The sequence below is a fragment of the Castanea sativa genome, chromosome 7 (genome assembly GCF_040712315.1).
Source record: "Castanea sativa cultivar Marrone di Chiusa Pesio chromosome 7, ASM4071231v1".
NCBI classification, from domain to species: domain Eukaryota; kingdom Viridiplantae; phylum Streptophyta; class Magnoliopsida; order Fagales; family Fagaceae; genus Castanea; species Castanea sativa.
The window spans coordinates 8,068,512-8,081,801 of NC_134019.1; the positions used below are offsets into that span (position 1 = coordinate 8,068,512).

The window sequence follows — 13,290 nt, forward strand, 5'->3', positions numbered from 1 at the left end:
TATATATAAAATTAAAATTTTAAATTAAATAATTTATAGAAAAGGTGTAACCATATTAAATTATGATAAAAAAATTTAAAAAAATAATTAAAGTTAACGATTCCTTTTCTAAAATTTCTTCAAATCACATGGCCAATTTTTTTTTTACTAAAATATAATAAATAATGACCCCTTATAACAGAGTTTCAATTAAGTAAACTATGTTAATACTTAATAAGCTTAATGTCTCCCGTGACAAAAATAAAATTACGTTATACAATTTTTAATATTTTTATAGTGCATTTCATGATATTAAAAAAAAAAAAAAAATGAGAGGGCATCCACAGCAACTATGACACAACTTTTACCTAATATTTTACTTTAAATCCTTTAGTGTAAAGGGTCAAACAAATCAAACCCTCTAGTTTTAAAGGTAACTTATGGTTTTAAATACTTTAAATCCTATAGTGTAAGGACTCAAACAAATCAAACCCTCTAGTTTCAAAAGCAACAAATTAAACCTTATCGTTTTACAAAGCAACAAATTAAACCTTATCGCTTTACAAAGTAAAAGATTAAATTCCATAGTTTCAAAAGCAGCATTGTAGACCTTGGTGTTTCAAAAAATTATAAATTAAAAAGTAAAATACTAAACTATAAGATTTATGTTAAACTTCAAACACAATATCGTTTTACTGAAAAATCGAGGCTTAAAATGTTATTTTCTTAAGATTCATATTTAATTTGTTAGTTTTTAAACTACATGATTTAATTTCTCCCACACCTCTATAATATAGCATATATAATTTCATCCATTGCCACGCCCATATTTTAAACTAGCATTGAAAAACTCTACCTGCAACTATTTTTTTTTTCTTTCTTCTTTATTATTTTTTTAAGTACCTGCAGTGATTTCTAGTCATTGATCCCAAAACATGTTGCTGCCACATTTTTTTTTTATACGAAATCACAAGGACTCATATCACAAAGTAATGAAACTTTTTTTTCAAGAAAGTAATTCTAAAACATTCTGGATCCCACATCAAAGAACGCATCCCTCCAGCTGAACTCGTTCATATCAAAACTATTTTCTTATAAGTAAAATATCATTTTAATTGATCTTAGAAAATTACTTTAGCACGCAGGTATACTAGAACAATTACTACAAAATTACAACTTAAATTTAAACAATCAATGAATTTTACAACAGAAGACTACTCCTATCTTGGTTAGAATTCCCATTTAATTATACAAACTTCTTAGAACTAAAGACTTTTGGGTGAAGTTGCTATAGCCATGCTCCCACAACGGTTTGACTATTCTTTTCTATCCAAATAATTCACATTGTTAATGGAGTATCAAAAACAGTAATCTTATACAATCATTTCAATGAGACACATAATCTGATTGTTTTATTTAAAAAAAAGGGTTATAGATCTATGTATAGAGAGGAGTTTTAAGTGCAAATTAAAACCAATCCTTTACCCAAAAAAAAAAGAAGAGAGAGAAAAATATTTTTCCTGAATGTATGTGAAAAATACAAGGCGAGCAAAGGAGAGTCTCATTTGCCTAAAATAAACATGGAGAAAAGAAACGAACAGGAAGCATGAAAGTGCCTCCACTACGACTCATCCATGTGGTCATTACGATTGCAAGATTGAGATCTTAAATCCTTGTCATCTTGCCTTGACTCCTGGGAACCTAATGTCTTGGAAACTGAATCCTCAAGTGCCTCAAGAAAGGACAATACGGTGAAGTTGTCTGCAAGAAAAGATGAAAAGAAAATGGTCACATAACAACCCCTCTTATATGAGGAATTGTAAACCCTCTTTCTTCTCAATTTCCTTTTCTAAAAATGAACTGTGAAGACTGAAAATTAAAAAACTAGCGACAGCTCTCTACATGTTTGGATCCAATAAAGATGCTCCTTTTCACGAACATTTCGTGCCACGTGGTTTCAAGGAAATGTTCCTGAACATCACAGCAGTATATGTAACAGAAAGGTAAGCCACTAGACCAGCTGCTCGTTATAAAGGCTATGAAGCTTTACAATAGGCTGTGCATTTTTTTTATCGGTATATTACACAGCACTCCCAATGGATTGATTTGAAAATACCCATGACAACACCCTTCATCTACTGTTGCGAGAAGAAGAAATGCCATTTAAGGCAGAGCTCATTGTCTTACAATGTGCTTTGCATTTTTTTCTGACAAAAAATAATATTTTCTTAAATAATGAAGAAGATATTAAAATAATCTAGGGAAAAAGTTGAAGCATACAGATTATATACCCAACGGCATCAGCAACTTAAAACCAACAATACATGGAATCCAAGAAATTGAGGGCCTTCTATAATCTACTCAAATCCAAGAGTATAAAGAACTGACAAACTCAAGACTTTATTCACTCCAGTGAATGCTCCTGCCCATCAAACAAGTAGCCCAAACCAACATTTTCCCCTTTCCCTTATATATTAACATTATACACTAGTAACCAGTAGCATGCTTGCTAAAGACACAATACTGCAGAGTAAATTGGGGAATAAAAAAACAAAGATAAGAGATTCTAGAACTACTAATGACTTACATTTACTTGGGTCAATTCCAAACTGAGTCAAATCTATCTGTCCAGTTTTAAGTACCTACAAGAAATGTCAGGATAAAAAGAAAAAAGAAAAAAGAAAAAACATTACCCTTGAGAGACTTCTACAGCATCATACACAAATAAGAAATTAAATAAATAGGGTCCAAATTCTCACATAAGTAAATGAATCTACTTGTTGACGGAATGGTGGACTTTGTAGCAACTCTAATATATCCTCTGGTGTCCATTGACCCTGAAAGCTCATAAGCAATTAAAATTGTAAAATGGACAACACTGAGGTAAAAGAATTATGGAAACTACGACTCCAAACTATTGTATACCTCAGGTAAGTATGATGTTAAATGCTCTTCCAATTGCAATGTCTCAATCAATGGCATTATCAATTCAGGCTTCAAAATATCTCCTAATCCCAAGCCTAGCCAACAAAAGAAAAGTCAGAAAATGAAATCCATATGTCAACAAAAGTAGAAATGCATGCAGTATTACAACCAACTGAACCATGAACCCTACATAAAATTAACAGATTTTATGAACTCATTCACAGATCCTACTTGATAGGGTTTCCAGAAACATTTGACCAAACTACACTACCAAGAAAGCAAATAAAAATCCAGCCATTAAAAAAGATCTGGCATAAAAGGCACATCAACGAAAAACAACATACTGTAAACCTGCCCCTTTACAAATCTATTGCTACCTGGTCATACTCTTTTTAGTTTTTAGTATCATTCGCTATTTTAACAATTCTTTTTGTTATTTTGATTTGTAAGTTACAGCCAGCGAGTATTGAAGCCAACATCATCCTCCATCTTATTCTTACCAGGAAATGAGGTGTCATTTAAGCAACAGCTCTTTGGCCATTATTTAAACGAAACTCAAAACAATGAATCAAGAGGTCTATGCAGAAGCAGGTAATAGAGAAAGAAATGCACATCGGAAAATGATAACCAGACTTTCTTATTGGGTGATCCAAAGGAGAAATGTCTTCACAAGCTAAATAAATAATAATAATAATAATAATAATGGCTCTTATTTCTTTCATTTCCCACCTGGTAATGCATGTTTTGTGATCTATTTCATTGTGTGCGGCAAGGACAATGCTTAACATAACTTTAACACTAGTTTAAATTCTAATATGTGCATCACACATAATTTTACTTCAATAAAGGTTTCTCACTAGTCACAGACACCTGAAAAAGAAGGGGAACTGGGAGAACAATAAGGAAAAGGATACACATGGATGTAAAGAGCTGTGAAGCAGGACCTAATAAGGAAGACATTTTTGATAAGTGCACCTAATAAGGAAGACAGAAAAATTTCAGGAAGTGGGGAAGAACCCAGATAAGTGGCTTAACCCCAGCAAGCCTCTCAATCCAAAGAAGTGCTGAACAATAATTCTGGTGGAGGCATCAGTCTATAACTTTGGATCCAACTCAACTATTCCCCTTTGACTTGAACTAACGAACACATTAAATAGATATATCTTCCTTTTAGTTATTTCAATTTCCCCTTTTCTTAATTAAATATTGGATAAGAAACTATGCCACATGGTCCTAATAAATATCCTAGATGGGAGCAACCCATTAATGTAAAGCTTTGAATGTGCATTTAATATTAATCATTACTATCAATTGACAGACATAATTTACAGTCTAACAGATACCAGAGATTGATATATAAAACAACAACCAAATTTATCACCTCCATCTGGATCTCCAGCAATATCTGCATCATTTATCATCAAATAAGAAAAGTGAGATTTTAGACCATCAAAATCACGCATGCACGAGAGCACACATGCACAAACAAGCATTCTTTAAGGGGACATCTTCATACCTGCAGGTCCAATGTTACTCAAGATTCGTTGCAGGTCTTCCAATTTCACCGGTCCAGATGATGAGCTTACTTCACTGGTTACATCTGCACTGAAGTTTGGGACAACCAAGTTTCCAGCTCTGGAGATCAAATGAAAAAAACAATATGATATACAGCGGGACTTGGAAAACAAAGATCAACAAGAGTAGAGTGCAACAAATCACTTCTAAATTTTATAAAAGAAAAAAGATTCATCAAAAAACTTTATAAGTTAAAGCCTGCACAAAACCCCCCAAAATTCCATTCCCCGCAGCCAAAAACCACCTTAACCAACTAATAGTGCCAAGACTAGATGCATTGCAATGTGCACCAAACTTAAGAAAGACAGTAGCAGGCCCTGTGAATGATCAAGGGATACAATACTTGGTCCAATGGGAGGCCAGAAATGGCCCGTGATCCGCAATGGTTACATGCATGGGCAAGTTTCCCTGTAAAAGTATTATGCAATCAAATGTAGAATCATTCTTCAAATTGATAGACTTGTCACAATTATGTGAACTTGGACTCAAAACCAGGGTTCTTGGCTTTAACACTATTCAAGGTCTAGCCCGTCAATGGTGAATGTGCCTAGATTACCTGGCAACTGGCTCTGGTGGGTGGGGTTAGTTTGCCGTAGGTTTTACTAGCTAGAGGTGAGTCCAAAGGACTCTACTTTAGAAAGGTTCCCTACAGTATCAAACAAAAAAAACAAAAAAACCCTGCTAGGAACAATATGTACAAACAAAACCACATGCACTGCACGCTAGTCCAACAGAGACAGTAAGTAATGGTTAACTTAAATACGCACAAATTAAAGAGGTCCTAAAATATAACACCATGAAGAAACCTATCTTCATCTTTCAAATGATTTCCCCGTCCAAATTTCCCATCATATTTGGTGTCACAATAACCCTTTTCTTTTCGATCATCAACAAAATATCTCTGTTGAATTGTTCTCACAAGTTAATTTTCTGGCCACCTATATAATCCTTTTGTTAAACATGAATTAAAATGTACTGGTTCCTACCTTTTGGAGATCAGCTGTCATATTTTGAATATTGCATATGATTGTTGGTGAGGGGGAGGCGGAATTTACAACTTGAGGGAGGAGTCCTTTCAAATTTGAAAATATGTGGTTAAAGGCAAAGGACTTCATGGATATGGTGCATCAATGGTGGAGTAGTTATCATTTTTTGGAACCTCCTAGTTATATTCTAGCATGTAAACTGAAGGCTCTCAAAGGGGACTTGAAACACTGGAACAAGCATGTTTTTGGGGATGTTTCCTTTAGGAAAAAATGCTCGATGACTGAACTCTTAGACATTAATATGAAAGAGGAGAGGCAAGTTCTGACCCAAGTGGACGGAGACAGAAGAGTGGTGGTGGTTAAAACTGATATCGATTTTTGGCTTCTTTGGAAGAGATTTCTCGGAGACAAAAATCTAAGGTGCTGTTCATTAAAGAAGGTGATAATAACACTCGCTTTTTTCATAGACTCACTAACTCTCATAAGCGAACCAACCAGATTAGGGGGGTGGAGCGTGGAGGTTGAGGGGGTTCTCTATGAGGATGAGTTTGAAGTTACAAATCAGGTAGTGGAGTTTTACAAGATATTATATCAGGAGCCAGAATCTTGGAGGCCTACTATTGATGGTTTAGACTTTGCATGTTTAGACAAAGCTGAGAGGTGCTCTTCGGAGAGGGAGTTTGAGAAGGAGGAGGTTCTAGAGGCTCTTATGGAGGCGGAAGGTGATAAGGCACCTAGGCCAGATGGTTTTACTATGGCATTTTTCCAAATATGTTGGAGTGTTCTAGAGCAGGATGTTATGGCCTTTTTCGCGGATTTTCATAATCAGTGTATTTTTGAGAAGTCTCTCAATGCCACTTTTCTACGTTTGATCCCTAAGAAAGTCAATGCAATCAATATTAAAAACTTTCGTCCTATAAGTCTTGTGGGTAGCCTTTATAAACTTTTGGCTAAGGTGTTGACACATAGACTTCGAGGGGTTTTGGATAAGTTGATATCTGCTTCTCAGAATTCTTTTGTTGGAAGGAGGCAAATCCTAGATTCATGATCCATTGGGTAATGCTGATAACACTTAGCTCTCTCCTCTTTGCTTGGAGAAACTAGTTTGGAAAGCATCTGTCAACCATATGGAATATGGTCCCGGCATGTTTAATGTGGCTGGTTTGGACGGAACGTAATAAACGCATCTTTGAAGACAAGGAGGGAACCTTAGATCTTTTAAAAGCTCTTCTCTTCGGTACTTTGTTCCAGTGGGCGCATGTTTGGGGTTTAACGAATTGTATTTCCATTTCTGATTTCTTACACTATTAGTTTGAGTCTTTGAACCAGCTGTAATATTTCTTGATCAGAATGTTCGCCACCGTGAACATGATGCTCAGTTTTTTTTATTAAAAGTTTTATTACCTATCAAAAAAAAGAATTTCTACAAGTACTAAAGTAAAAACAAATTCAAGTTCATTTTTGGATTATGTATCGTGTAAGTATTAGGAGTTCAATTATTTTGTTAGAAGCTAGCAACATATTGATACACATAAATATGATCATTGACTGCCTGATTAACAGGTTAGTAAAGTAAACAGCTTTTATAAATTATTTATCTTGTAAGTATTAGGAGTTCAATTTATATAATTAACAGCATTGCGAGAGTTGTTACAGAAACTTCATACTCTCGGTAGTAGTATTGTTCAGTAGTTAAACCCAAAAAATAAAAAAGCATAAGTTCTTCTATTATAAGAAATATACCTCGATGAGATGTCATCTTCAACCATATCTTCAGAAACTTGTAGAGGAACAGAAGCATCAGGCTCCTCTTCACCAAGGAACTCTGTTAAACAAAAAATAAAATAAAAATTTAAACTTGATGGAGAGATATCTCACAATAAAGCAAAGTAGCCAGCTTACTTTGAAAGTAGGTTATATGATACTATTTTTTTTTTCTCTTATAACTGTTACATAATATATAAATTAAAATCAGTCATTTCAGGTCTCAAACTTGCACTAAATAATATAATGCCATATAATACTATAGCATACCCTCTTGTATTGTATTAGGTTATATACCTTCTTATATTACATTATATGAATTACATAAAATATGAAAACCTTCAACAAATTTACAAACTGTGGTAGTGTATGAAAAATTACTGGGGGACGGGAGCAGCTTTTCAAAACAATAGGCATGGTTAAAGCAAAGATGTATAGACAAACACACAGTTAAACAAGAAAAAAAAAACACTGAAAATGGATTTTTTTACTTTTAAGTTAAAAAGAAAGGAAAAGTGAAAAATTACAACAGAATTAAAGATAAGACAAGGGATTTGGCATGGAAAATTTGGTCACGCACAAAAGATATCAGACACAGACAAAGACACACCATCAGTACCATGAGTCATTTCAGTTTAGAGGCATTTAGAAACCATGATGTACCCCAATAAAAAAACACATGTATTTGGTGAATAAACAAACACGTTAGCCTGTATTGTGCTTGATGGGAATATGGCCTTCAAGCAGAATCAAAAAAGAGGATCCATGCAGACAATGTCAAATAATTGGGACAAATCTCTATGCATTCTAAAACTACAGTCAGTGGAACTTTTTTTTTTGTAAGTAACTAATTTCATTAAAAATAGAGTTGGTAGAACTTAAATAAGAAAAATGAATTTTATACCTAATGGTCGGTTCATGTGGTAGTTGGCTGAGTTACATAATTGTGTGTCACCATCAGCATTAGGCTCCTGGAACCAATTCAAGGAATAAATGTCATAATATTAGAACTTGTGGCTCAGCTAATAATACACAAAAGGAGGAAAAAGAAAAGAAAAGAAACGAAAATATATACACACACACACATATATATATAAACAGTGAATCTGACCTGCATCCAAAACATGAACTTTCGGTCGTCGGTATTGAACTTCAATATGTAAACCCTTCCTGATGATTGATTAACCTGAGTAAAACAAGAATGATATTCCCAATGATCAATACTAGACTCAAATATACCACAATTATAAAGGCCAAACAATTAAACACAAAGTGATATACCTTTTCAAAAACTGCTTCATCAGGAAAGACAATCTGATCCTATGATATTTTGGTCAAGAAAAATTTTAGAAGTAAAAAAGTTCCAATCAATAGCCACATAAGAAACACTATAGATAGTTTCTCAAAAAAAAAAAAAAAAAAAAAAACCTGAAGGTACAAAGATAAAAATTAGAACAAATCACTGATGAGGGAAGAGGAAGAAGGAGAAGAAATCAAACAGGCTCCCAAAGGCAAGGACTAGGCTATAATATGAAACCACTATGGAGAAACAACAATAATGTCATCTAATAACAGTGAAAGCAATGAATCTAATCATGTCAGTTGCTACTTCCATGAAAGAAACAAAGAGACAATGAGTTCACTAATTTTGGATATTACTGGTAATCAAACTATTTAGCATGACAGCCCTATCACACAGCACACCCATACACACAAATAGAATAAAACACGTGGCCCACGCATATCTAGCTGTCTTTTACAAAATTATTATGTTAAGTTATTCACATGCCTCTTACACATACCAGATGTGTCCAATGTATTAGCCATTAATACACAGGAGTTTAAAGCTATCCATGCTTACTAGCTTGACATACAGTGGAATAGTGGATCTAATTATCTAACTCAAAGTCAAAAACACAACCAAACACAATGTTAAAAACAACCAAACACAACAACATGTGTGCATTTCAATATCTATACACCATTTGCCATAGCAGCCAGTGAAAAGTAAAAATGATAACTAGGATACATCTTCGACAGCATTATTTGTTCGATCAATCCACTGAAAATGGACCAATCCTTCCTCCCCCTGACACAAATACAAGATAGATTTTCTCAGAAGTTGCACTGAGGCATAGGTGTTAAGATAAATTAAAAATAACAGAAAATGAACACTCGAACTTTAGTAGAGGTAGGTCTCTAGACAAATGGAATGCCAAAAAAAATATAAAGTAGGTTTTAATTTACCATACCCTTGCTATGCGAACAAGCCCTTTGCGAGTATCAGGGACAACCCTTTTCCCCTCAAACAACATTTTACCAGCACGGAACTCCAGCATAATTTCCTGCCAATTGAAGCTTGTTTGATATATTCATGCAACAGATACCATAGGAAACAAGAGGACTGGATACACACCCATGTCCCAAAATATTTATCTCATGCCACATGCTGAATATTATTAACCTCAAATGTCAATGCCAAACAAAAAGCAGAACAGAAGCACAGGAAGAATCAGAATAACAAGAAGAGTGGCCAAAATGACAAGCAGATAAAGCGCATTACAATATAGTACATACAAGTTCACAGAGACAAAATAGCGTGCTTATGCCTCCTAAATGTACTGGATTCTTTATAAAATTGTTGAATTTCGTGTCCAGGAAAATTCCACCTGTATGACTTGCTATATAATATCCCATGCTGCAAACCAGACACCATGCCACAATTGAGCATTAAAGTCTGGATTTCAAGTTATTGATCTAAAAATCAACAGCAAGACAAGGTTTTTTCATAACATAAGGAGGACAGGAGACGAAAGAGGAAGGGCTCTCTAAACGCTACTCTAGGCTTTTTACCACTCCAAAAGCATAGGTCTAATGCAAATCATTTATTTACAAAGGCAATATCTTATTAGAGCTAGCATAGGTTAGTTTCTTTCTTTGGACAGCGGTGTTGGGGAAAATTTTGACCATTGATAATTTACAGAGGTGACGAGTGGTTGTGGTGGATTGATGTTGTATGCGTAAGAGGAAGGGGGGACTATTGATCAATTACTCCTACATTGCTCCGTAGCTCAAGAGTTGTGGACTAGGAAGCATAGAAACTTCATTTGCGGTGCTGTACCTGTGTTGTATCCGCCATGTCATGCTATAATTTTTAAGGAATTGCTCATGTCCCTGAGTAGTATCCGTATCCATGTCCATGCTTCCTAGGTTGTGGAGTAAGGTGTATTCACTATTTGGGGTTCATTGGGTCATGCCACCTGGTGTTGTGGAACTTTCAGCTAGTTGGTTAGGCAAGTTCAATAGACACAAAACTACGGTGCTTTGGAGTATGATCCCTCATTGAATTATGTGGCTTATCTAGAGGGAAAGGAATGCACGTACCTTTGAAGATAATAAAAGATTGATTCATGAGTTGAAGCTTTCCTTCTTTGAGACTTTGTTTGAATGAGTAGATGCTTTGAGTGTTCTTACTTTTATTTCTATGCCTGATTTGCTTGATTTTTGTACTTTCATTGTTATTTTAGTTTATATTTTCTATTGTCTCTATAGCACACTGCCTATGTGCCTTGTTTTCATTGTATTGTTTTTGATAGGTATGCCTTGTTTTCATTGTAATTTCTAATTTCAATTTTCAATGACATTTTTTACTTATCAAAAAAAGTGTATAGCCTATACGAGGTAGGCAGACCACTCACAAATTAACATCAATGATAGTTCTAGATCTAGTCCCAGAATAACAACTATAAGGGGATCTATTGAAAGCACTGAATTTGGGATACGATAAAGTAGTTCCTATTTGGAATTCAATCCTAATTGCATAAATGGAGCACACAAAGGAGCCAAAGCAAGTGGATGTCCATCACAAACTAGATAAAAACAAAATACAAGAGAAGCCTAGTAGAGAACATTATCAAACCTAAATGACCCATTCAAAACGAGAATATATAGGTCAACTTTCATGCAAACCTAATGTTCTTTAGCTCAATGTTGGGCTTATTATTACTTGGCAATTTTACTCCCATGGTAAAAGAATTAATGCGCATGATGAATGGGATCCTTCTACCTCACCATCCATGTTACAATTACAAAGGAATAAGGTGCCATTTAAGCCCCTGCTGGGATATTTTGAAATACAAATTTCCCTTTCATGTTAATTTTGACAAATATAAACTTTTTTTTTTTTGATAGGTTACAAATATAAACATATCTCTTTTTTTTCATTTATTTTTGCTTTCAGTATATCCATCGTCACAAAGATTAATAAAAGACTTCAACATTCTCAGATAATAGATTATACCAACTCTTCCTTTCTACAATCACATAAAAATGTAACAAGCTGCTAATGACCTTTAAGTCAAATGACATTTCCTAGTGTTTCCAACAAAGATATCCAGGGTACAAATCCCCCTTCTCCACTTAAAATGTGTGCATATTTGTGCGTTTGTGCGTGTCATTTATCTCCATTTCTTAAAGACTACTCCCTGCCTTACAATTTTCTCTTTCATTTACTTGTTTTTTTTATAAAATCTTTTACTTGCAACCAAGAAAGAGTGTGAATATGATTGCATCTAATCCATAACTATATGTTGCTTACTTGCTTTACTTATGGAGGATTTCAAAAAAAAATTAAATCTTGCTAGTTTTTTGAATAATTAGGAGGCGCTTTCTCGGTGAGTCAGGTTTTCTGTTGGTTTTACACTTGTTATAAAAATCACACCGTTTATTGAAACGTGTACTCATTCATCCAATATTATTAACCGAAAACTCGCAATTAGTATCAAATACTCCAATTAGGCCATGAGCAATTTTAGTCCCTAAAGTTTAAAGTGTGATCACTTTGTTATCGCTTTCCATCAGTATAACGTGTCTAATGTAGTGTAATGATGACTTTTCAGTTTGGCCACGTCGTTAATCATAAAAACGATCAGTTTAAACTTCAGAGACTAAAATCACACACATGCTAAACTTTAGTAACTAACAGTATATTAACCGAAAACTCGCAATTAGTATCAAATACTCCAATTAGCTCATGAGCATGATCGCTCTCCGTCCCTATGACGTGTCTGACGGAGCGATGACATGTCAATTTTCAGTTTGGCCACGTCATAAAACAAACTAAAATCGATCACTTTAAACTTCGGAGACTAAATCGCTAATAGGCTAAAACTTTAGGGAACTAACAGTATATTCTCAAGGCTATACACATACGTATATCATGTACATGTATATATGCAGGCATACAAATACACGTATATTGTACGGAACCACATACATACATAGAAAATTATGATAAAGTGGGTGAAATATAAGATGTACCTGCATTTGTGGAAAAGCTTCGGTCGAAGACGAACCCATAGCTCCGGTTATTCTAAGTAAAATAAAATAAAAACAATTTATCAGATTAATTAATTAATGTTTACCTTTAATTTCTTCGATTAATTTTTTAACTCCTGGTAATTCATTAGAATTTTTGGTTCTATTATATAATAAAACCCTAGGTACAGACAGAGAGATAAATCAAAACCCTAGAGAAAGGCAGTTAAATTTTTTTTTTTTTTTTAAAGAAAAAGATATACCTGTATAAATTCACGAATATTCTTCTTGATCGGTATTCGGTGGTGGTGGTGAGATTCAAAAATATGCTCAGGTTTGTGTAAGAGAGAGAGAGAGAGAGAGAGAGAGAGAGAGAGAAGAGGTTTATTTAGGTGTTATCGACTTTATTATGAAGGCTCCGAGTTGGGTTGAGATGAGATATTGGATCAGACGTCACAATCAAATTACCCATTTGACATTCAAGTCCCCACCGCCTCAATTTTTTTATTTTTTTGGAAGTTAGTAATTTATTAGGATAAATTATTAGAGCAACCAAGCTCACATTCCGTGGTTTTTTTTTTTTTTCCACATATGTACTATTCTTATATTGTGCAATATCAACGTTACATATGATTATACTTTTATCATATTCGATGGTTTTTTTATTTTTTCTCATATTTTATAGTATCACCCTTACATTGCACAGTACCAACGTCACATTTTATAGTACTTATGTCACATTCGG

The 13,290-nt window shown here is 34.2% G+C and overlaps 1 protein-coding gene across 2 annotated transcripts; it reads right to left on the reverse strand.

Moving 5' to 3' along the window:
• Positions 1-1,369: 1,369 nt before the first annotated feature.
• Positions 1,370-12,965, reverse strand: LOC142643354 (26S proteasome regulatory subunit RPN13). 2 transcript variants are annotated; one of them, XR_012845847.1, is made up of 15 exons: positions 12,809-12,956; positions 12,549-12,600; positions 9,482-9,574; positions 9,259-9,318; positions 8,511-8,549; positions 8,341-8,415; positions 8,134-8,200; positions 7,209-7,290; positions 4,421-4,539; positions 4,286-4,309; positions 2,905-2,999; positions 2,739-2,816; positions 2,567-2,621; positions 1,882-1,950; positions 1,370-1,740 (listed from the first exon to the last, which is right to left on the reverse strand). XR_012845847.1 is itself a non-coding variant. In XM_075817921.1 (14 exons), the coding sequence occupies exons 2-14, from the start codon at positions 12,585-12,587 to the stop codon at positions 1,601-1,603; spliced, it is 966 nt and encodes a 321-aa protein (XP_075674036.1). In that variant the 5' UTR covers positions 12,588-12,600; positions 12,809-12,965; the 3' UTR covers positions 1,370-1,600. The 2 variants fall into 2 exon arrangements, 1 of the variants encoding a protein (XP_075674036.1); XM_075817921.1 differs by lacking the exon at positions 1,882-1,950 and having other exon boundaries at positions 12,809-12,965.
• Positions 12,966-13,290: the final 325 nt, after the last annotated feature.